General features: G+C 57.3%; 1 protein-coding gene and 3 long non-coding RNA genes across 5 annotated transcripts; 2 read left to right on the forward strand and 2 right to left on the reverse strand.

The window, feature by feature from the left end:
- Positions 1 to 758: 758 nt before the first annotated feature.
- On the reverse strand, positions 759 to 2,631 carry LOC132661841 (uncharacterized). The gene is made up of 3 exons (XR_009602430.3): positions 1,921 to 2,631; positions 1,630 to 1,725; positions 759 to 1,226 (listed from the first exon to the last, which is right to left on the reverse strand). It is a non-coding gene; the product is annotated as an uncharacterized LOC132661841 (long non-coding RNA).
- Positions 2,632 to 2,654: 23 nt separating this feature from the next.
- Positions 2,655 to 7,259, forward strand: LOC132661842 (uncharacterized). Its single transcript, XR_009602431.3, has 2 exons — positions 2,655 to 2,832; positions 5,167 to 7,259. It is a non-coding gene; the product is annotated as an uncharacterized LOC132661842 (long non-coding RNA).
- Positions 7,260 to 8,320: 1,061 nt separating this feature from the next.
- On the reverse strand, positions 8,321 to 22,908 carry ZP1 (zona pellucida glycoprotein 1). 2 transcript variants are annotated; one of them, XM_060606827.3, is made up of 13 exons: positions 22,789 to 22,908; positions 22,024 to 22,139; positions 14,103 to 14,224; positions 13,569 to 13,881; positions 13,258 to 13,401; positions 12,244 to 12,431; positions 12,067 to 12,164; positions 10,673 to 10,800; positions 10,401 to 10,590; positions 10,163 to 10,307; positions 8,985 to 9,066; positions 8,757 to 8,876; positions 8,321 to 8,529 (listed from the first exon to the last, which is right to left on the reverse strand). In XM_060606827.3, exons 2-13 carry the CDS (start codon positions 22,088 to 22,090, stop codon positions 8,375 to 8,377), a joined length of 1,752 nt encoding a protein of 583 aa, XP_060462810.3. In that variant the 5' UTR covers positions 22,091 to 22,139; positions 22,789 to 22,908; the 3' UTR covers positions 8,321 to 8,374. The 2 variants fall into 2 exon arrangements, with proteins under 2 accessions (XP_060462810.3, XP_060462808.3); XM_060606825.3 differs by lacking the exons at positions 22,024 to 22,139; positions 22,789 to 22,908 and adding an exon at positions 15,511 to 15,832.
- LOC132661840 (uncharacterized) lies at positions 14,960 to 18,964 on the forward strand. The gene is made up of 4 exons (XR_013550246.2): positions 14,960 to 15,370; positions 16,872 to 16,975; positions 18,490 to 18,634; positions 18,737 to 18,964. It is a non-coding gene; the product is annotated as an uncharacterized LOC132661840 (long non-coding RNA).
- Positions 22,909 to 22,941: the final 33 nt, after the last annotated feature.

A 22,941-nucleotide genomic window follows, 5' to 3' on the forward strand; every position in this document is an offset into this window, starting at 1 on the left:
CTTGGGCATATTGCTAACTTCTCTCTGATCCGGTTTCTTCATAAGCTGGGGATATTGTACTTATTAGGGATGTTGTAAGGCTTAAGTGAGTTAGGACGGACGAAAGATCGTCGGATGGGGGTGCACGGGATACATACTGCGTATGTGGTGTCTGGTGCTGCCGCTTCAACTGTGACCACTCCTGCTGCTGTCCCTCCTGCTGCTGTCCCTCCTCCTGCTGCTCTCCCTCCTGCTGCTGTCCCTCCTCCTGCTCCTCTCCCTCCTCCTGCTGCTGTCCCTCCTCCTGCTGCTCTCCCTCCTCCTGCTCCTCTCCCTCCTCCTGCTGCTGTCCCTCCTCCTGCTGCTCTCCCTCCTGCTGCTGTCCCTCCTCCTGCTGCTCTCCCTCCTGCTGCTGTCCCTCCTCCTGCTGCTGTCCCTCCTCCTGCTGCTCTCCCTCCTCCTGCTGCTCTCCCTCCTCCTGCTTCTCTCCCTCCTCCTGCTTCTCCCCTCCTCCTGCTCCCTTCCTCCTACTGCTTCTCCCCTCCTACTGCTGCTCCCCTCCTCCTGCTCCCCTCCTCCTCCTGCTACACTCCTACTGCTGCTCCCCTCCTCCTCTGGCTCTCTCCTCCTGCTCCCCTCCTCCTCCTACTCCCCTCCCCCTCCTCCTGCTCCCCTCCTCCTACAGCTTCTCCCCTCCTCCTCCTGCTCCCCTCCCCCTCCTCCCCTCTCCCTCCTGCTCCGCTCCTCCTCCTCCCCTCCTCCTCCTCCAGCTACCTGTAGTGCTCCTACCCTCCTAGCACTTCTACCACCCCCACTGCTCCTACCACCTGCGGCTACCATTTCTGCCTCTGCCGCCACTTTTGCTCCTGTCAGCCCTCCTACCATTCCAGCTCCTGCCGCTGATACTCGTCCCACTTCTACTGCCGCCGCCAGTTCTATTGCCGTTGCTTCTCCTGCCTTTGCTTCTGCCACCCCTGCCCCCACTCGTCGTCCTCCTCCTCCTAGTTTACTACTAGCTTAACGACCCCAGTGGTGCAGGTGCATTCACACGCAGACTTCTTTTCGGTGAACACAGTGCGGTGCCCTACGCGTATTTTCTCTTACAATCTTCCGAGTACCGTTTTCCATGGTTGACTTCATTGTCAGAGGAAGGTATACAATACGTGGACGTGTGCATTTGCGATACGCTATGATGAAGACGCGTCTGCGTCAGCTTCGGTGTTACCGTGAGGCTTCCGCTCGATAGGCTGTGAGTAGTTAAATCCCGGAAGTCAGACTTACACACGGATGTTCAACTCCCCGGGGGCTGGTACCCTAACCTCTGCGTTGTTCAAGGGTCCCCCGTAACGCTTGTATTCCCAAGTGGGGGCGCTGTCCCCACTGCCTGACCGCTTGCCCGGCACTGCGACTCCCACGCCACTGCTGGTACTGCCCCCGTTACTCCTCCGCCAGCTACCTCCGCCCTCCCGCCCTGCGTGCTCTTCTCCGGGTCCCTCCCCAGAGATGGGCTCGCTCCAGGAAGCCCCGCAGGGGAGCGACCTCACCGGGCCACGGTGCCCGGCTCTAGCACAGCTCTGTGATCTCGCGGGTGTCCGTGCGTTTGTCTTTCTCAGCTAGATTTTCATTCCGAGGGCGGGGCCGTGTGCTCACTGCTGTCACGCCCCCTTTCCTGTATGTCACGTTGCTGCTCAGTGACAGGCGGACTCAACTCGGGGGGCTCAGTCCAGAGCCCAGGCTCTGACACTCCTAGGACACAGAAGCAGGGGGATGACAGACTTGGTTATTTCGGCCAAAATGGAATGGAGAGTTGCCCCCCACCCCCACCCCCCGCCCTCCTGCCGTTCTCTCTCCATTGTGGGCTCAGCCGCCTTGTAGGTGAACCTTCTGGCAATAGTTCTCGGCCGGGTGGGTTGGGTTCTGGTGGATTCTAAGAGGGCTCACCTCTTCTGGACTCGTGTTGTCAGGCTCCTGAGTTTTGTGTTCAGGATCGAGTTGTTAGTCCAGGTGTCTGAAGGGAAATGGTTTGTGGTGTAATCGGCGCTCACTGCAGCCAGCATGAACTTTGGCCCCTCGGCAATCCACGCCTGGGCTCGTGCCTGGGGACCAAGTGTGTCCAAACCCCATGTTCCTCCGCCCTTGGAGGTTGCTTGGCCTTGGGGCGCTGGCCAGGGAGGCCACCTGGGGGCGCTGTGGTTACGTTAGTCTCTCCGGCAACACGGGCACCGGGATGGCTTGGCACCAGAGGACAACAGTGCCGGGCAGGTGCCGTTACCCCCATTGTACAGACGGAAACAAGCTCTCGGGGTGCCTGGGCCTCAGGCCGCCCAGCGAGTCATGGAGCTGGGACTTGAAGCCATCCGGCTGCAGAGACCGAGCTGACTACCCCGTCATCTGTGACGACAGGCACGGGGAGCTGACAGCCCGCTCCGGTTTTCTAGGAGTGCAGAGTCGTGGTTAAGTGTGGGCTCTGGGGTCCAGCCCGGTTTGGATCCCGGCTCATCAGGTTTCTGTGCCCGCGTCCGTGTCTCAGTTTCCTCATCTGAAAACCTGGCCAACGGGTGCCCGCTTCAGAGGGTGGCCGAGGGTCAATGGCGCGAACGCACGTGGAGAGCACACGTTGTTGGCTGCTGTTTTCCCTGCTTCTGTCTGCGCTGGCATCCAGTGACACTCTCGGGGTCGCGGTGGCCCCTGACGCTCGACGGCTGTGTCACAAAGATTAAGGCTCTGGAGACACAGAGTGACCGGGGACATAGGCCAGTCGGGGAGGCGGCAGCGTGCGGATGACCACGGCCACGGGACGAGTTCTGAGAGGCGCAGACGTGGAGGAGGGGTTGTGGCCGTTCCGCGAGTCAGGTAGGTCTGAGGAGAGGTGACAGGCAGGTTTGGGACACGGAGCAGAGGAGCAGAGTGGGGGTGGCCGGCGAAGGAGAGGACGCGGCTGCCCACCGCCTGGCTGAAGCGAGGAGGGGCGGGGGAGCGGGCCCACGGACGAGCCGGGAGGGGAGAGCAGACAGTGTGGACAGCCGGGCGATGAGAATCCTGGAGAAACGCCCAGCAGACTGGAGTCTCAACCAGCAGCCTGAAGTCGAAGATCTCACCGGGAGGTTTGCAGCCGTGGGAACAGGCCTTTGACATTTTTGAAATTGCTTATGGTGAAACATTGGCTCAAAAGGGCCTCGAACATACCTTTTCAGTTTAAAGAATACTAAACACCCTTGCATCCAGTGCCCAGCTTAAGGACAGTAGTAGGGGCCCTCTGTTCTTCTGTGACTGCAGAAGAAACCACTCCCCTGAAACGGGTGGACCCTTCTTCCACTTTTCCCTTTAATTTTACCACGATATTGTGAGTATGGGGGGGGGGGGGGATGCTTAATTTTGAACTTCTTAGACCTGAAATCGTTCAGCTTGCTCTGACTTCATTTGCTTCACGTTGTTCTCGAGATTTACCCGCGTTGACGCGTGTGGTTATGGTTCACTCGCTGTTGTGCAAACAAAGGCAGCGGCCAGACAGAACTCCCGCCAGGCTTCTGGAACCGCGCTCCTTGGAGAGGGGAGCAGCCCCGCAGGGCGGGTCCCACGTGGCCCGTCCCTCGCAGGGCAGTGCGCTGTGTGCGGGAGGTGCCCACGTGGGGCTGCGGTGCATTTGAGCTGCATGGTCACGAGGCTCAGCTCTGCCATGGTCACCAGGGGAGGGGACACGGGAGCCGTGACGCAGCAGAACCTTTGTTCCAGCCCTAACCTGCCAGCTCACCGTCTGGGGGCTGCACCGACCCTGCCCCGATACAGTCGCGGATCTAGGGTCCACACTGTTCTTGCAGCTGGCCGTGGTGGCCAGCCCGCGTGGCGGGAGTTACCTGATGAGTGCCGCCTCCATCCTCAGGAAAGTGTCTCATCAGGGGGCTGGGGTCCCAGCTTTGTAATTGATCGGTGCCTTAGGCACTTGGCAATGGCCGGGCTCCACGGAGCCTTGTAAGAGGACAGTTCCCTTTTCAGGGAGGCCAGCCTGCGAGTGATAAACCCGAACAGATAAACCCTCTCGTTCACTGTGGGACTCGGTCATAGGTTCACACCCACAATGAATTGCTACGGCCTCCTGTTGACACCTGACATGGGTTGTTTCCAATTTGCCTATCACAAACAACGTTTCTGTGAACATTCTGTCGCAAGGGTCTTTCCTAGGCTATTAGTTAACCTAGGAGGGGACACGTATAGATGGCACCATAGGTAACGACGAGCCCTTTAGCCACACGGCGTTATCAGTCTGCACTCTCGTTAACCATGTGGAGGAGTGTTCGAGCCTTCATACCCTTCACCACCCCTTCGTGTTTTCCGATTTTTAAATTTTGCTAGTCTCGTGGGTATGTGATAGTACCTTGAAGTTTAATTTTCACATCCGTGATTACTGATGGGGTGGAGCCTCTTTTCATCCACGTCCAGGCCCACACACACACACACACATTTCTGTGTTTGATCATTTTGTCAAGGTGTTACCTATCTTCCCAGTGTGTGCCTTATCTTTTCACTCTATAGTATCTCATGAGTTTGGAAGTTATTATGAGAATTCTTTGAGACTGGCTGAAACCACATTCTGCACCCCCCCCCCCCCACCTCCCCGACAGGATTTGCATTTATTTGCTCTTGCCTGAAGCCCGGGGATCACTTCAAATTAAATTTAGCCACTGAGCTTTTTTTCAACTGAAACTTTGAGCATTCCCTAGACCCCTACCCTCGTCTAAGAACTTGGCCTGCACACCCTAGAGAAGACGGAATTGTCACTCTCGGGGAGTGCTTTTTGTTGTTTGTGTCTGTCTATCCAGCACGGAGTTGAAAATAGGCAAGGCCCCTTGCTGCCCCTGTCTGTGCAAGGGGTTCATTTCTCCTTCAGTCTTGCATCGAGGATGAAGCCCTCTCCAGTCCCAGCTTCCATAGGAGGCCCAGCTCGAGATGCCCCACATTTGGCAGGCTCTGGGCTTGACCTGTGCTCCCCTGGACTTGTTAAAACAGAACATCAAGGTCTCCAGGGTTCTGCAGAAACCCCAGAATAGAAATTGGTTTTACTTCTCAGAGTTTTTGCTTTTATTTTTGGCCTATCTGCATGTTTCCCCCCTGTCTCCTGTTTGCGATGATGTAAACAGGTTTTTAACAGATGTGCATATCATCTGACAGTTTAGTGGTTTCCTTCCGAAGGTTGATCGGGCATCTAGTCTTCCTGCTGCTGGGACAGAAGTGGCACTCTTCTAGGAAAAGCTCTTACAGAAATGCCTGGGCACGCGGCCACTCTTCAGGGAGTCAGAGGTTGCTGAAGTCGAGGCGACAGGCTGTGAGGTGTCGTCCCCCTTTAAGGCAGAGCACGTGGCTTTGCTCTCTGCCAACGTGGAAGCATGAGGGAGCCCGGGGGCAGGCGAAGTAGGGGAGTCCGTGGGATCTTCACCCAGCTCCAACCTTAGCCCTTACCCCCTCCCTAAAGGGACAGGAAGAGAGAACCTGAGAGGCCCCTGAGCCGCTCTGCTTCCTGCCACAGGTCAGCACAAGTGGTTTGTTATCAACCCCATCAGGTCTGACCCAACTGTTGTCAAGGCTCGAGTTCCGGCTCCGGCTCAGAGGTGGTTTAGGGGAGGGAAGAAGTTCTACGTTGGGCAGAATTTGGATGGGGTTTTGAGATCCGGGAAAGCCAAAGCCGGGATTGCCCCTCTCCGGGGAAAGCAAGGGAACCTCGTGCCGCAGCGACCCTCACTGCTCACGTACATCCGCTCCTGTCAACGGAGCCCTTGGACACAGGAGTGTTGACAAACTCCGCGGACAAGTACCGATTGCCAAAGTTGTCAAAATCCCCACACCTGCATACACTTGACAGTGGGTGAGAAACACCTCAAGCGCCACGTTGGGACATCCAGAGAGCAAATGGATCCTTTCGTGATTACATAGGGTAATAAGGTTCTGGCCACATTCGAAGATACAAATAGGAGGGAAAAACGACAGCTGCATAATCCTCTCGAACAGCAAGATAGAAGGACTGCACCGAGGAAGGGAGCAGGGGCGGACTTGGTGGGAAAGAAGATGGAGACCCTGCCTGCCCCCTGACGTGGGGAAGCTCTCTGCAGACAGGGAGAGAAGTTCAGGAGGGCAGAGACACAAAGAGAAAGTTCATAAGACCCCGAGGCTATAAAGATGCTTGTCCTCTAATCAAAGAGGTACATTTTATTTAAAAATTTTAATATGTATTTGAGAGAGAGAGAAGGGGCAGAAGAGGAAGAGAATCTCAAGCAGGCTCCACGCCTAGTATGGACTTGATCTCATGCCCAGGAGATCATGACCCGAGCTGAAATCGAGAGTGGGACTCTTAACCGACTGAGCCACCCGGGTGCCCCCAAAGAGTTACATTTTAGGCCAGCAACGCTATCTGCCTTAGGCAGCGCGGGTGGCAAAGCTTTAGAACGATACTGATCTGGGGTAGCAAGGTGGAGTGGGGTGCGGGTGGGGGGGGGGCAGACTACTGGCACCCCCTGTGTTCCCCCAGAGCCTGACAGAAGGCGCACAGCTTTTGATCCAGCGGTTCTGAGAACTTCTGAGAGAACTGTATACAAAGAATCACATGCTTAGATAACAAGGGTTCACATTCATAGATTTGAATTCTACCCAAAGGAGATCAAATGTATCAGTTTAACGGGGATATGGAAGAGACGGCGGCTATCAAAATAGGGAATAATTCAAGAGGTCTACCTTTGTGGTAAGAAAACACACACGACACCCTTAAAGTTACATAATGTGATTCCATGTGGTATCTATAGAATCGTGTTTAAGCACAGCATCGATGCCATTCATAGAACCCTTCTGTGCCATTTGAAATGCCTACGTGAGCCTGGATGATGAAGGCCGTGGTAAGAAAGAAGAGTCAGTCCTGGATGGAAGAACCAGAACCTTGACCCCTTCAGACCAAGTCAGTCTGGCTCCTTCACCCAACACCAAAGCTACGAATCCTCATAATTTCACCCTGGCCCCCGAGTACAGGCCAGGAGGTCGGACAGCACTGGCCATCCCTGGTCACAGCGGGAAGGCAGCCCCAGACAAGGGAAGTTCCTTGGCTAACTCCCACGGCAAGTGTCTAGAACACTCGGACCCGAAGATCCATGCTGCCACCCCCAGCTAACCTTTTCCCCAGCCCCTCCTCCTCTGGGCTATAAACTGGTCTTCAGAGTTTAAGCAAAGCATGAAGCTTGGGGCAGAGAAGAAAAAGTCTAGTAGTTTACGGCATTCAGTAAATGTTGTCATATGCTCCTTGAGGGATTCTTCTGTTAATTTACCTAACACCCCTGTGGGGGTGGGAGTGGGGATCACCCCCATTTTCCAGAGGGGGAAACAGGCTCCCAAAAGTTCAGTAACTCAGTATTACAGCTAGTAAGAGACAGAACTGGGGTTGTAACAAAGCAGCTTGATTTTGGAGTCCCTCTATTTGACCAGTATCCCCCGACACAGAAGGTGGAGTGGGCCAGAAAGGAGGAGCCCCTGCCTAGTGTCAAGGCCCCCGGCCTGACTTGTGTGGTTCCCTGTCACAGCTCATGCCCCACCAAGGCCTTTAGAAAAAAGATCGAAAGTCAAGTTTGGACCCACCTACCAGATTATTCTCTCCTGGCACCAGAGGCTGAACCCTACCCCACCCCCCCAACCCCTCCCAACTGCTACCCCTTCCCAGCCTAGATCTACAGGTCAGTCTGGAAAGGTCTTTGTGGCCAAGTCAGAGATGAAGGCCTAGGTCCTAGAGGGGCACACGAAAGTCAGCCACACAACCAGCGCTGGTACTGAGCTGTGGGGGGGGCCAGGCTCGCTGTGGCAGCCAGCATCAGGGCCAAGAGGCTGCAGTGTCAGCCCGGGAGTGGACTAGTCTGGTGGGGAGGGGGGGGGGGGGTGTGTGCTGAAGGAAGGGAGAGGGAGGCTGGCGGGCCCCAGCATCCTTTAGCAGGAAGCTGAGGCTCAGAGCAAGACTGAAGAGTTCCTTCAAGGCCCCAGGAGCTCTGGGTGCCCCTTCCCCACAGGGAGCTGAGCAGCGTGCTGTGAGAAAGAACTCCCACGTCTGGGCGACGGGGTCAGGCCTTCATGGGCCATTTCACCCTCGGGGCTCCCCATTCCTACCTACTGGGGCTCGGACTCTGCTGTGATTGTACCCTCCTCTTCCCTCGCTTATCTGGTTCTCTCTGGAATGCCGTCTCTCCTTGCTGAAAGGCAAAGTCTCCCAAATCAACCGGACTCTGCCCAGGGTGCGGCCCGTATTAAGTATTTGTCGAAGAGGCCATGGTTCTGACAGGACAGAACTGACACGAAGGAACAACGCTTCTGAGACCAAATCTTTCTAGTCGCCACGAATAGCTTTCCACACCCGCTAGGCAGGCTGGACACTGCTTTATTGAGCCCAGTCGCCCTCTGTCACCCTCCTGGAGCTTCTAGGCTTGGCTTGGCTCAGGCCCGCGAAAACCCCGACCCCAAGGACCAGGGCCACAGCCACCAGCAGAAGGACCACCCAGAGGAGAGGCCTCTGGTTAGCGTTCCCGGGGGAGCCTGCGTGAGAGAAGGGGTTTGAAGGCTTGCAGGGCTGAGCGAGGCGCCTCCGACCGTCTCCACCCACCAGACCTTTGTGATGACACCCGGCAGAGCTGAGGCTGCCCTCCCCCCACCCCGGGTCAGGTGGACTGTCTTTGCACAGTTCCCTGCCCCCAGTGCTGTCACACCCTTTCCCACCTGCACCGTGGCCGAGCATCCCCCGGCAGCAACATGCCTGCCGGTACCTGTGGGCCCCAGCGGAGGCTCCTGCCCAGAGGAATCCTCAAAGTCCACTGGCCCTGGAGAGCTCACGAGGTTCTGCGGCCTGGTGGCCTCGCTGTGTGGAGTGTAGGATCGCCGCTGTCCTGGGTGGGGGAGGGGTGGCATCATGGGCTGGTCTCTGGCCCAGAAGCCAGGAACAGGCCTGTGGCCAGAAGAACGAAGACCGCCCCTCCGCCCCACCCCGGACTCACTAGCGGGCCTAGAGCTGCACGTGGCCGAGCACGTCTCCAGCCCCGAGGGGGAGCAGGCAGAGGAGTGGCAGAAGAAGTAAACCTGGTGGGAAGAGAATACGGTCAAGAGCACGGGGCCAGCTTGGAGCCACGGGCAGGAAGCACCAGACCTAGGAAGCACCCAGAATCCAGGACCTAGGCGGAGTCCACACTGCTGCCAGCTGTCCGGCCGCCAGGCGGGCTGAGGTCTGGCTATGTAGACCAAAACCACAGCCTCGCCTGCTGAGGGTCAGCGCCAGAACCGTTGTTTCCTAATTTGGAAGCTGTGCCTCCCGTCCTTCCCGGTGGCCCAAGTCTGCAGCCGGGTTCCTTGCGGGCAGGGAGCTCAGCCTGGGAGTTGGCCCCAGCCCTCAGCTTCTCCAGTGTGGCCCCGACTGCTGAGTCCCCCGGCAGTGCTGGCCTCCGAGGAGGTGGGGCTCCGCCAGGCAGCCGGGGGACGGGCTATCCCCGCTTCCAGAAACAAAGCCAGGGGCAGCTCCCAGGAGGAGGAGAAGAAGCCGGAGGAGCGGAGCGGAGCGGAGCTGAGCCAGCCCCCGGGGGCCCAGCCAGCAGATACGCCTTCATCCAGCAGGCGAGAGGCTCTTGGCTCCCGAGAGGCAGGTGGTAAAGAGGAGAATGAAGCCACCCTCACAGTGCTAACCGGCGACGTCTGTCTGCACCTGGGCTAATAACGTGCGGCTACTTCGAGATACAGAGTTGGCTGTATGTAGTCTTTGCGAGGGCATCTTTCAGTAGAACAAGTTCCATGGAAGCCTAGGGCCTACGGGGTCACTTGTGCATTCTGCAGAAAACCTAAGTATGCCCTAAGTGGACCCATTTACCTCCCGGAGAAGTTGAGAGATTATAAACATTCCAAGCAGAATTGAAACGCACGCTTTCTAGAGTCAGAAGCAAAGTCACTCTAGAACACCGTGAACAGGGTGCAGATTCAGGGTTGGTGGCATCCATACTCCCGGTTTCCCTTCCTCCCTCTTGAGTGGTCTGGAGGTGGCCAGGACCTGGCTCACCACCCTCCACAAAGCCCCGTCCGGGGACCTCTGGGGACCTCCGGGGACCCATAGCTTGCAGGGTGCAGGACTTCGGGGGCCAGCTTATCCCACGGAACATTTGGGGAGCAGGAATTCCGAGGCACTTCTCACCTGTCCCCTGAGGGCCCTCTGGGAGCCAGGGTCCAGGAGGGCGAAGGTGGTGACAGTGAAGCGCTGATGGTGTGATGGGAAGGACAGCCCCGCCCCGTCTGAGGCTACCATTCGGGTCCTGTAGCTGTCACCGTCGAAAGGACACCTGAGAAGGAAAGAGGCCAAGGAAGCCGCAGAGGGACCAGGGAGGGGGATGGAGGGAGCCCCCAGGGCAGCCCCAGCCCCCAGTGCCGCTCACCCCTCTGACAGGATGGGCCACTGAGGCTGCTGGAAGGGGCTGGCACTGGGAGTGGCCCAGCACCGGTGCAGCAGCAGGACCAGACCGGGGTCTGTCCTGTCCAGGAGCCGGACCTCCACGGACACAGGCTCGCGGAGCAGCCTCACGATGGGGTAGTCCACCTCCTCGTAGAAGGAGCGGAAAGTCTCATCTGCAGGGCGAGGGACTCGTGAGCCTTGGAGGGCTGTGCGTGGGGACGCCGGGCAGGAAGAGGAGGGCTCCGGGGACTGTACCCGTGGCGATCCGCAGCTGGAACCGCAGGGGGCCGGACTGGATCACGGGGGCCGGCGAGGGGGGTGGGAAGATAGATGCCCGGAGCGGCAGGAAGTCACTGGCATTGACGGTACAGCGCACGTGAAGCCTGAAGTCCAAGTGCAAGAGCACGGGGTGGAGAGAAGACCCAGCGTCAGCATGGCCTGCTCACTTAGTAAACCAGCCTCCAGCTACGTGGATGCAACAACCAGGGCGCGCGGCCCAGCAGGGTGGCCGGACCCCACCCAGCAAGCCGCTAGGGGGCCCTGCGCCCCCCGCCCCACTCACCTGCCCAGGACAGCACAAGCTGGTCACAGGTAGCGCCCCAGTGTCACCACTGTGCTTGCAGTGGTAGATGGTGGGCCCTGGGGACTCTCTCTGGCCTAAGTGACACCACACGCTCCCAGTGGGGGGCCCACGTCCGGCCCCCTGGTGTTCCGCTAGGGAAGCGGACCCCACCCTACCCCACCCCCCTTCACCTCCAGCTCCTAGGCGCTCTCCCTTTACTTCTGAGAGCGAGGCCCGCACTCGAGTTGCAGACCCTGTCTGACCACCTGCCTGTTCCCACCGGCTACAGCTGTTCCCCCTCACGGCCCCCTTCCTCTGGGAATCCCTGGAGCCCTGCTGGGTTCCGACTAGCTCCCACCACTTGTAGACCAAGGGTCTACAGCACAGCCGATCTATCCCCACCCCCAACTACCCCCTGGCCTGTAGAGGCACTTAGAGTTTTAAAGCAAAAGACACTTGGACCCTCACACCAGCACCCTTCCCTGGCCCTCAGGGCGGGTGGGGTGGGGAGAAAGACACCTGGGCTTCTGCTCTGTGCCAAGCCCAGGATTTTATGCACAGATGTATTGGCCCCATAAGTTCAAGGGCAGGTGTGACAAGCCCAGCTCCCTCGGGGTGCCCACCCTGGCCTCCCGGGCTCGTTCTGCCACCGGAGCCTGCAGGTCCCAGGGGCCCATTTCAACAAGAGGTAACCCTCGGCTCCTCCCTCCACCCCAGCACACCCTCCAAGAGGTCCCCCCCACCCTGCCGCCCAGGTATCTTCTGCCTCATCTGTGGCTTTGTGACCTCGGAAATGGGGAGGTAGCAACAGCCACACTCATGGCCTCCCCTTTTTCCAGGGGCCTCGATGAGGATGCTTGCAGCTTAGCTCCTGAGTTTAGTTCTTGGAGGAAAAAAGGCAAGTGCTGCTGAGGACCCTGGGGCTGGTGGGGGAGGCTGGGATGAGCCCAGGGGCTCTCCTGAGATCACACAGCAGGGAACAGCATGGACAGGAGCCCAGGTGGCTCTGCAGCTCGTCCTAAGCTCACCCGTGCTCCCCTCACACCCAAGCCCACAGCCCAGCCTGTGCAAGAAAGGCTGCCCTCACCGGAAGGCGCCATCCCGTGTGATGGAGCCCTGTGGCCCCATTTGGACGTCGATGTCTGACACCAGCTGGTTCTCATAGAGGAGCTGGTTGCCAACCACCTGTGGGAGAGGAAGGACAGCTGGGTGAGGCCCTCCCAGGGGGGTGGTCCTGGGCACCAGGCCATAGCCCCACTCCTACCTGGACGGTGGTCCCACAGTGGGTCAGAGGGAATTGGAAGACCACGAAGGACCCCGTGTCCTGAGTCGGGGAGCACCTGGTGGGGGCATAGGCCACATGGATATTGGCCAGCGTGATCCCATGTGCCAAGGCTGTTTCTTGGGACACCACCAGGACGAAATGGCCATTTCTGAAGCACTGGACAGTTGCTAGGACAAAGGCAGATCAAAGAGGCCGACCAGGACCTCGGGGTTAGTGTCTGTGCCGCAGACATGGGGGGTGGACTGGGAGACAGTACTTAGGTGTTGCCCTGAGAGTCGGGAGACCTGGCTTCTCTTACTCTCTGTGCCTGTGTTGGCTTGAGCAAACCCTTTACAGACCCAGATTTTCTTGTGCATGGAAATAAACTACGAAAGTAGGGGCACTGTTGAATTTGTCATCTAAACTGGGATGCCCTAGGGGTGTCTGGCTCAGCTGGACGAACATGGGACTCTATCTTGGAGTCATGAGTTCGAGGCCCACGTTGGGTTGTGGCGATTACTTAAATAAACTTAAAAAAATAAATTGGAATGTTCTAGATCTAAGAGGTAGGGGTACATGCAAAGACAGATCTATTAGGGGGGCGCCTGGGTGGCTCAGTCGGTTAAGTGTCTGACTTCGGCTCAGGTCGTGATCTCATGGTTCGTGGGTTTGAGGCCCGCGTCAGGCTCTGTGCTGACAGCTCGGAGCCTGGAGCCTGCTTTGGATTCTGTGTCTCCCTCTCGCTCTGCCCCTCCCCTCCTTGCACTGTCTCTCAATAAATAAATGTTAAAAAAAAAAAAAAGATCTGCTACTAGTTCCTTGGGACAACGGTTATCAGGCAAGCTGGGACCTGTGGTCCCCCCATCTAAAGGTCCCTTCTGTGGCCCATTCTCCATTCGGGAGCTCGGGCTCTCCTAGGGACTAGGTGTGAAGCAGTTGCAGTGTTGGGGGAGGGGCAGGGGAGGAAGCCCTCCCGTCCTCATGGCTTCTGGTTTCAGGTGTAGAAAGGCCTACCTGTGTTGCCATAGTAACAGGGAATCGCTCTGCTGTTGTCATAGCAGCAGCCAGCCTTCTGACAGGCTTCCTTCGAACCTCTTCTCACCACACAGGGGATGTGCCCAGAGGGCACCTGGCACTGCTCCCAGGTCAGAGGTGCACCTGGGGAGGGGACAGAGCGGTGAGGACACAAGAAAGGGCCACACTGGGCAGGAGACTTCCAAGGGAAACAGAGGCAGCTGGCTTCCTGGGCCCAGTCAAGGGCGATCAGGCAGTTCGCTGCTCCAGAAGGCCCAGACACAGTACACGCATGGAGAAGTCCTACGTACCTGGCTGAAGGGGCTCGTCAACCCCCCAGTGTTCCAAGATGTCCCACGGGGGCGGAGTCAGGGTGGGACGGGTGGCTCCAGGTCTAAGGGGCAGAAGGGCAGGGGTCGGACGGGTGAAGCTGTGCTCCCGGGTGGGGCGGAGGGGCCGGGTATGAGGGGTAGGCAGGGAGAAGCCTGTGCGTGAGGCCAGGTGGGACTCCGGAGTCCAGGTGTGGCCAGGTTTAGGACAGATCAGGGTGACCTCTCCTGCCGCGTCAACTCGACCGTCGCGCAGCACGGCTTCTACAAACACCCTCAGGTGGAAGCGCCCGTCCTGCAGGTGAGAAGGTGACCAGAGAGCAGCTAGGTGAGGCCACCGGGCCTCCCAGGCAGAGGAGGGCGTCAGCAGGGAGCTGGATTTGTGGGCTAGCCCCGGTCACCAGACCACAGGCGGGCGTGACCAGCACAGCGATCCCGAGCTCCCTCTCGGGCTTGTGTGAGGTCAAGCTGGCTCCCAGCCGTGGGGCCTGCCCCGGGCTCAGCAGCGATCCCTACCTTCTCCAGCACGTGGCAACCTCTGTAGTCAGCAGAGAAGACGGCGGGTCCCAGGGGCCTGGCGGTGACCCAGTGGTAGCAGACAGAGCAGTTGTGGACCTCGAATTGGTTCCCAAATTCATCTGAGGCAAGGGAGACAGGGATGGAAGTTTGGGAGGGCCAGCAGTGCTGAAGGGTGAAGCCAGGGGCTGCTGGTGACCGCTGAGAAAACCCCACTCGGGAGCGGGAGACCCCAGCTTCAGCCTTAGCTTGGCGACTCGCTGCCGGTGTGTTCTTGGCCAGGCCCCTCCCCTCTGGTCTCAGTTTGCCCATCTGTAAGGGAATAGCTTCAGCTGGTCTTAGGCTCCTTCCCGCTGTGGTTCCCCGTTAACAGTACTGGACGGCAAGCAGGAATGAAAACTTGGAGGAGAAAAGGTTAGTACAGTCCCAGGCAGCAGGCTGGGTATTTGTTTTATTTAAAAAAGTTTTTTTTAATGTTTCTTTATTCTTGAGAGAGATAGAATGTGAGTGGGGGCACAGAGAGAGAGAGAGAGGGAGACACAGAATCGGAAGCAGGCTCCAGGCTCTGAGCTGTCAGCACAGAGCCCGATATCGGGCTCAAACCCACGAACCGTGAGATCATGACCTGAGCCGAAGTCAGTCGCTTTACCGACTGAGCCACCCGGGTGCCCCTGGGCTGGGGATTTTAGACCCGTTCTTGTAAAGTCGGGGATCCCCGTTCTGTGGCTGAGGCGCTGAGTGTGAGTCTTCTCAGCTGCACACAATGAGGGGCAGAAGGATTTGGAACTGGGATCTTGTGACCCGTCTGCCAGGTTCACTGGCCGTTGCAGTCATGGCCGGGGGGGGGGGGGGGGGGGGGGGGGGGGCAACACCTGCTGGGTGTCCACCCACCTTGCCCGCCCAGAGCACCAGGGCACCCCTCGGGGGCGGGCATGACCCCTGAACTCCTGTTCAGGGCACATGGCGAGGCTGGGGTCACCGTTCCCATCTTACAGTTAAGGAAACAGGGGTTCAGAGAGGTCAGGTCACTTGTTCAAGAACACAAAGTTGAGAAGCTGTAGATTCAAATCCCACCTCAAAACCCACTCCCGTTTTCTCCGTACCAGGCCACAACCACCGGGGCCCTGCCCCTCGGAGGGGCCTGGGGGCCAGTAGCCTGGGCATCAGCTGCCCGTGGTCACCGACACAGAGCCTGGGCCCTAGTGAAACCAACACCTGCCTCTCAGCAAGATGGTCGTGAACACTCGCCGTGGGAAAAGAGGCCCTAGGTGACCAGGGAAACTGAGGCTGGCAACTCACCTTCCTCCCTCCTCCTCCCCCTCCCCAGTGTGGTGACAGAGTGGGGGCCGAGGGGCCTCTCCTCGTCCTGCTGCACGGGAGGTGGGGACCCGCGTTCGGCCACGCTCACCTACGACCTTGAAGCGGACGGTCTGGCCCGGCCGGGGGAACACCAGCAGCTGCATGCCCTTGATCCCACAGTCAGAGCTGTGCCGCAGGCCCCGGAGACCAGGCTCAGGGTGCGGCCGCTGCCCCAGCCCCAGAGCGGCCACCAGCAGCAGCAGCAGCAACGCCACGCAGCCATCCCAGACCATGGCCAAGGCTCTTGTCGTCAAATACACCACAGCCACCATAACACTCCCCACTCACTCATGGCCCGGTGACGCCCAGGCCTTATATGGGGGAGGTGGTGACTGGAAACTTCTAGGGGCAAAGGGGGCCCACCTGGAGGAGCCTGGCCACCAGGGGCTCTGGTGAAATTCCCTCCCTGAAGGCCAAAGAAGGCACCCTCCCAGGCCCGGGCCCTGAAGGTGCTCTGAAAATTGCCCCTCACCCTGACTTCCTGCCTTCCAGCTGGGGGTTGATGCTGTCTCCGCTGAGTGATCCTGGCTGGGAGGTGGGGAGGAGGGAATCTTCTGGTACGGTTGAGGCTGCAGGCAGGCAGAGGGGGTGGTTCCAAGTCCCTCATCATCCCTTCCCTGCCCAGTCTGGCTCTCCAGGGCCTCCTGTCTGCACTGGGGCCTCCAGGCCACCGAGAGCTGCGGGGGCCGTGGGGGCGGGCAGCAGGCTGGGTTAATTTACTAACCGGGCCCTCGGATGGCTGTGCAGGCCCCAGAGGCCGAGACACTGCCCCTGCCCTAAGAGTGCGCAGATGGATGGTGGGCGGACAGGTTGGTAAACAGACTAGTGGCCCCTCACGGGGCTGTCCTGAGGGTCAGGACATCAATGGGACCGTGGCTGTTACTAATGGAAAATAACAAGGACGGACAATAAATAAACGGGGCCTCCTGGATGGGATCCTGGCGCAGAACAAGGACATTAGGTAGAGGCCAAGGAAATGGACTTAGGTTCGTATCAGTGGATCAACAGTGGTTCATCAACCGATAAACGTACTGCCCCAGTGTGAGACGGTAACTGTACGGGGCCCTGGGTGCGGGGAACCTGGGACCTCTGTGCTAAATCCTGGGCAGTTCAGAGAAGTAAAGTCTGTTAACCACAAGCAGACTGGCTCACAGGTGGCAGGGCTCCCCACGTGCCAGGCTGTCCCAAAGCCTCATTACTGCCATCCTCATGACGGGGGAGTGCCTCGCCCCGGCCCCACCAGCCTTAGCCAATGCCGCTGAGTGTGGGCCACGGCAGCTGGCACGTGGTGGCTCGGTCCTTAAGAGTCAGGCTCCAACCCAGCCCCTGCTTCTTTCTAGCTGAGCCACGTCACTTTTCTCTGCTTCCTTTTCCGGCTTGTGAATTGGGGATGATAATCCAACCTCGCAGTGTGGACAGAAAGACGGACAGCGACGAAGAACGGGCGGGACAAGTTCTCTGTGCTTGGTGGTGACGAGGTTTGCCGTGACGAGAGCTTACGTGGGGGAAGCTTGGTGGGTCACCCGGGGTACAGAGCGGGTTAAGGGATGGGCCAGGCCGGGGTAGGGGTGGTCAGAAGTGTGGGGGGCACAGGGGATGGTGGCGGGGGTACTGTGTTGAGGCAGAGGGAATTGGGGGAGATAAAGGCATAGGGCTGCAAACGTGGACTTCAGGCTGGTCTGGGCCCCTGGAGGGGGCGGGGCTGGTGAGGGGGGTTTTTCCTGAAGGACAAGGGAAGGCTTTAAAGTTAGTTTGAAAGAATTTCAGACTTACTGAAAAGAATCTCCCTATACCCTTCACACAGATTCCTTGAACATTAGCTGTTGTTAAAAACAAGACAAAAGGGGGTGCCTGGGTGGCTCAGTCAGTTAAGCATCTGACTTCGGTATAGGGCATGATCTCATGGTTTGTGAGTTCGAGTCCCACATCAGGTGAGCTCAAGCCCCGCTTCCGGTGAACACGAGCCCTTGCTCCCTTCTGCCTAGAAAAGTCTTTTTGGACGGCTCCTCAGGGCGCCTTCCTGTTAGACTGGATGTTGCCTGATTCATCAATGGTCGCAGAAAGCCAAGGGGACGTTTAAAACGTACTCAGTTGCACTTTATTTTTTAACGCTGTGTCTCTTCACGTTTGTTTTAGCTCTTCCTCTTAGCTCTTTCTGTTATGTACACAGACACCCACATCCACACTTTCTCCCTTCTCATCTGAGAGCTGGTTGCAGATGGTCCTCCTTTACCCCCAAACACTGCAGACGGTACTTCCTGAAACACAAGGAAAATGATCCAAACCAGATCAACACTGGCATAACACCAGTGTCTCACGTACAAACCTTATGCAGCTCCCCACCTGTCCTAATCGTGACTTTTATAGCAAAGGGCAAAGTTTGTTTTTCCTCGACTAGGGTCCAATACAAGGCCAAGATGGTGCTGCTTTAGGCTTTTCCAACCTGGCACAGTCCGTGATTCTTTGTTCTTCATACCCTTGATGTTTTGAGGAGTACAGGCCAATTTCTTTACAGAATGGCCCTCCCTCGGCTTTGTCTGGCATTTCCTCCTGCTTAGATTCAGGCTACGCATTTTTGGCGGTGTATTAGTTTGCTGGGTCTGCTGTAACAAAATACAGCCACGTAGGCGGCTTCAACAATAGAAATTTATTCTCTCACAGTTCTGGAGGTTGCAAGTACAAGGCCAGGGTGTTGGCAGGTCTGGTTTCTCCTGCAGCCGCTCTCCTTGGCTTGCCGATGGCTGCCTCCTCGCCGTGTCCTCAAGTGGTCTTCTCTTGGCTCTCTGTGGGTCCAGATTTCCTCTTCTTATAAGGACACCAGTCAGACTGGATTAGAGCCCACCCTCACAGGCTTATTTTAACCTAATCACCCCCTAAAGGCCCTGTCTCCAAATACAGCTACATTCCAAGGTGCTGGGGGGTTGGGCTTCCACATACAAACGGGGGTGGGGGGGAGCGGGGGGGGGGGGGGAACAATTCAGCCCGTAACGGGCAGGAATAGCCTAGAAGTGACATTGTGTCTCCTCAGGGCATTCTGTCAGGAGGCTCATCATGCTGGTTTGTCCTATCGCTGCTGATATAAATCCGAACACTTGGGTGGGATGTGGTCTGCCAGGTGCCTCTGCGGTCAAGTTACTGTTTCTCTTTGAACATAGGAGACACCTTGAGACTGGGTATGTGATCACCTTGCTCCTTAGCCAACAGTCACCCACGGGTGCGGTGGTTTCCTGCCTCCATCATTCCTTCCACGTGTATCTGCTTTTCTGCCATAACAGAGCGGTATCCCTGCAAGGAAACAGGGCTCAGGTGGTGGAGAAACCCCACCCCCGCCCCAACCCCCGCCAGAGGAGCGGAGAACCTGGATTCTGTCCTGTGCTCACTGCTCAGGGGCAAAGGGACCTGCTCCCACCAGTAAAGTAGAAATGGGAATGATTGGGGCGCCTGGGTGGCTCAGTCGGTTGAGCGCCGACTTCGGCTCAGGTCACGATCTCGCGGTCCGTGAGTTCGAGCCCCGCGTCGGGCCCCTGTGCTGACGGCTCAGAGCCCGGAGCCTGTTTCGGATTCTGTGTCTCCCTCTCTCTCTGACCCTCCCCCGTTCATGCTCTGTCTCTCTCTGTCTCAAAAATGAATAAAAACGTTAAAAAAAAAAAAATTAAAAAAAAAAAAAAAAGAAATGGGAATGATTACGGTAGGGATGGAATCTGATATACAGAAAGGTCCCTGCACACGAAGGCAATGTGTCTCCCGAGGCCCTGGAAAGGCAGGAAAAGAGCAAGGGAACTTCCTCACGGCAAGGGCGGAAGGATGCCTTTGAGAAAAGTTGTGCCAAGTTGTCCTGGAGAGGGGGAGCCCTGAACCCTTGGTTAGGATTCCAATTCTTGCAAAGGCTCACGGGCACCACAGCTCATCAGCCTAGGAAGGATGTCAGCTCCTCTGCTGACATTGGAGACCGTGTTGCCTTGATTTCCTCATCTGTGTAATGGGGCCAATAACTACCTAACTCGTAGGCTGGCCGTGAAGGTGAAATGAAAAGACCCACGTGCGGCGTTGAGAGCAAAGCCTGAATCACTTGAACACAGTGGCAATAAAAGCCACCACTGTTCTTACTGCGGAGGAAAGAGGGTCAGATCAGAGTGACCAGACTTGGGATTTTGGCTTCCCACTTGGCCTCTTTCTAAACCTCAGTTTGCTCATCTCTTCTTACCATTCTATTTTCTTCTTACCGTTTTACATTTCATTTTTTAAAACGGGGCTTCACTTACTTAATCTGTAAAATGGAATTAAGAATAAGATCCACCTAGGGGCGCCTGGGTGGCCCAGTCGGCTAAGCGTCCGACTCTCGGTTTCGGCTCAGGTCATGGTCTCACGGTTTGTGAGATCGAGCCCCGCGTTGGGTTCTGCACTGACCACTCAGAGCCTGGAGCCGGCTTGGGATTCTTTCTCCTTCTCTCTCTGCCCCTTCCCTGCTTGTGCTCTCTTTCTCTCTCTCTCAAAATAAAGAAATAAACTTAAAAAAAAAAGAAAAAAATAAAGATCAACCTCGCTGGGGTGCCGTGAGCCAGACGGGCTCACTGAGTTCTCCGTCCTGTCTCTCCTGCTCATGAAAGCCAGGGACAGAAGGAGGGTGCCAGGGGAGGATGGGGCCTCTCCAGGCTGGCGGGACGATACATGTGAAGTGCCGAGCGGGGTGCCTGACACGTAGTGGGTACCCCATAAATGTTAGCTAGTGCTATCGGTAGTGGGTTGGGTGGTGACCCCTCAAAAAATAGGTCTGCGACGAAAGCCCTGGAAACGGGGAACACAGCCACAGCAGGTAATAACAATACCGACTTTGACGGTCTCTGGAGCACAGGGCTTGACTTCTCTTTCACAGAGATCTTGTGGTTCACCGCTTACGGTGTGGCCTTCGGTTGCTTCCAGAATGAGGTTCTCAGCCACTATGTGAGTGGGAAAGGCAAATGCAATCCGCCTGGAGTCAGGAAGAGACTGAGATCAAAGCACACGGCACTGAAAATAACTAAATGGCAGCTGGTTTGTGCATCCCTGCCCCGTGGGGGCCGTGAGCTGAGCAGTTGGCTCGTTGTTTCCTCTGATCCTCGAAGCAGGAGGGAGGGAGGTCACCGAAGGCCCTCCGCTAATACCAGACCCCAAGGACCCTGATTCTCCTTTCCAGTGGGTCAGCGATCTCTGTGGTCCCCCTGAACCAGCAGCCCCGGCATCTCTCAGGGCACCTGATGGAAATGCAACCTGCTGGACCGGACGCTCTGGGGGTAAGGCTCAGCGTCCTGGGTTCAACAAGCCCTCTGGGAGATGTACACTCAGCTGCACATTACTGGTCTCTGCTATTTATTTCAGGCCCTCGCCAAAGGCCTGGGTCACCCTCCTCCAGACCCTGCTCTCCGTGAGGGCCCTTGGCACTCTTTCTTTTTTAAAATTTTTTCTTTAATGTTTATTTTTGAGAGAGACAGAGAGAGAAAGAGAGAGAGAGAATGGGGGAGAGGCAGAGAGAGAATCTGAAGCAGGTTCCGGGCTCTGAGCCATCAGCACAGAGCTGGACTCGGGGCTCGAACTTATGAATCGCAAGATCATGACCTGAGCTGAAGTTGGACGCTTAACTGACTGAGGCCCCCAGCCTGTGCTCTTGACACTTGTCGCTGGAGGCTCCTGTCCTCTGCTTCCAGCCAGCGAGGCCCCGCCCCAGGCCCCCTCTGCTCCCGAGGCTTTCTCTCAGAGGGGCAGACACAGGCTGTTGGTTCCTGCAACCAGCCGGGAGGAGGCTCGTCGCACCCTAGCATCGTACACGTAGAGACTGCGGCTGGCACACGGGCTCTGGGAATATGTTCCCAGAGATCTGTCTCCACCGTGGGAGTGCAGCCGAGGGGCCCCACGGGGACAAACGTCACTGCCTCCTTCTTTAGAAAATGCCTTAGGGCCCTGTTCATCTGGAGTACTTTTTTGTTTGTTTTAGCAGCTTTTAAGTTGTCCTCAGGGAGGAGGGTTGGGAGATGAGCCACTTGGAAACAAGGGTTGGGGGAAAGGTCTGAGGAATGCAACTTTCAGGTACGAAGCCCCTTAGCGGGGCTGCCCTGAGAGATTGTGCAAGATGTTCACTGCACTAGGGGGCAAGGGAGGGCAGAGATCCAGTGGGGAGGGAGGGGGATGAGGGGGGGGGGATTCTTTTTTAGCCCCCAAAGCAATTTGTGCACCGACTTTTGCACTTTGGGGAAGGGGCTGGGCAGGAGTCCTTTGTAAAAATTCTACTGCCGTGAAGTTACTTGCCCAAGTCACACAGCCAGGGAGTGGCAGTGTCGGATCCAAACACAAGCGGTCGGGCCCCAGAGTCCCTGAGCTTACCCACCACCCTCCACTGCATGACCTTAGAGGATGTTCATGGGTCAGCAGGGCAGGGGTGGGGTGGGTGCTCCTTTCCCCAAAGCAGAATGGAGGCACCTGCCTATTTTCTTGGGAGGGCTGTAAGCACTTGCCTCCAAGACCAAGCCCCCTGTGACCTACAGGAAGGGACGCCTCCCAGGGCTCATATTTTGGATAATCAGGCTCTTACCGATCTGCCACCTTGGGCTGCAGCGAGAAATATTATCCCCATCACACGGTCCTGGTATTTTATACATTCTTCACTCAGGATCGCAGGCTCTCAGCAAGCTCGTGAAGCTCCAGGCCCTGAAATTAAGCCTGTGTCTAAGTGGAAGATTCCTGTACACTCAATCCCGTGGGAGGGGGTGCCTTGCCCTGATACGGGGGACACTGGGGTTTTAAACATGTTTTACTGAGTCCCTCCGACGTGCTGGGACGCTGGGTTTGAAGGAACGGTTCCTGACCCCGGGAAGCTTGGTCAGCAAGGACCTGGAAAGCAATTAAATGCAAATTTATAAAGCTCTGTCAGCTCACAGCCCACTTTAAATAAAAGCTGTATTGCCCTCGCCCTATAGCCTCTACCCATTTCCTCCCTGGAGGGGACAAGGACTGACTTCTAAGAGCACCTCCCGTGTGCGGGGCGCTCTGTGAACGGAGGCACCTCGCTGCCAAGCCTTCGAGGTAGACGCCGTCGCTCTGCTCACGGATGGCAAAACCCGGCCTGGCAAGCGGAAGTGGCTCACCTCCCAGCTGCGGCTGCAGGGCTGGCCTGGCCCCGCTCTGCCCACTGCCGCGCCCTGCCTTCCTGAGAATTCTGGGGTGAGGAGAGGGCAGCCAGGACGGTGGACATGTGCCCAAGATGTCCTCTTCCTCATGCCTCTCTCCCACACAGCGGTCGCTCGAAAATGCAGCCCCTGATGCACACTCCCATTCCCCTACGGGCACGCGTACCGACCTGGGGTTTCTGCCAAATCTCCTGTGTAAAGGGAGGGGGTTGAGCACGGGCTGCCGGCAGTTACATCCCTTTCCCATTGATGGAGATAAATGTTATTGGAATACCAGTGTAACAAGTCAGCCTCCGCTGTCCCCGCCTCCCCAGATCCCACCC

Source organism: Panthera onca, chromosome D1 (genome assembly GCF_046562875.1).
Source record: "Panthera onca isolate mPanOnc1 chromosome D1, mPanOnc1 haplotype 2, whole genome shotgun sequence".
Lineage (NCBI taxonomy): Eukaryota > Metazoa > Chordata > Mammalia > Carnivora > Felidae > Panthera > Panthera onca.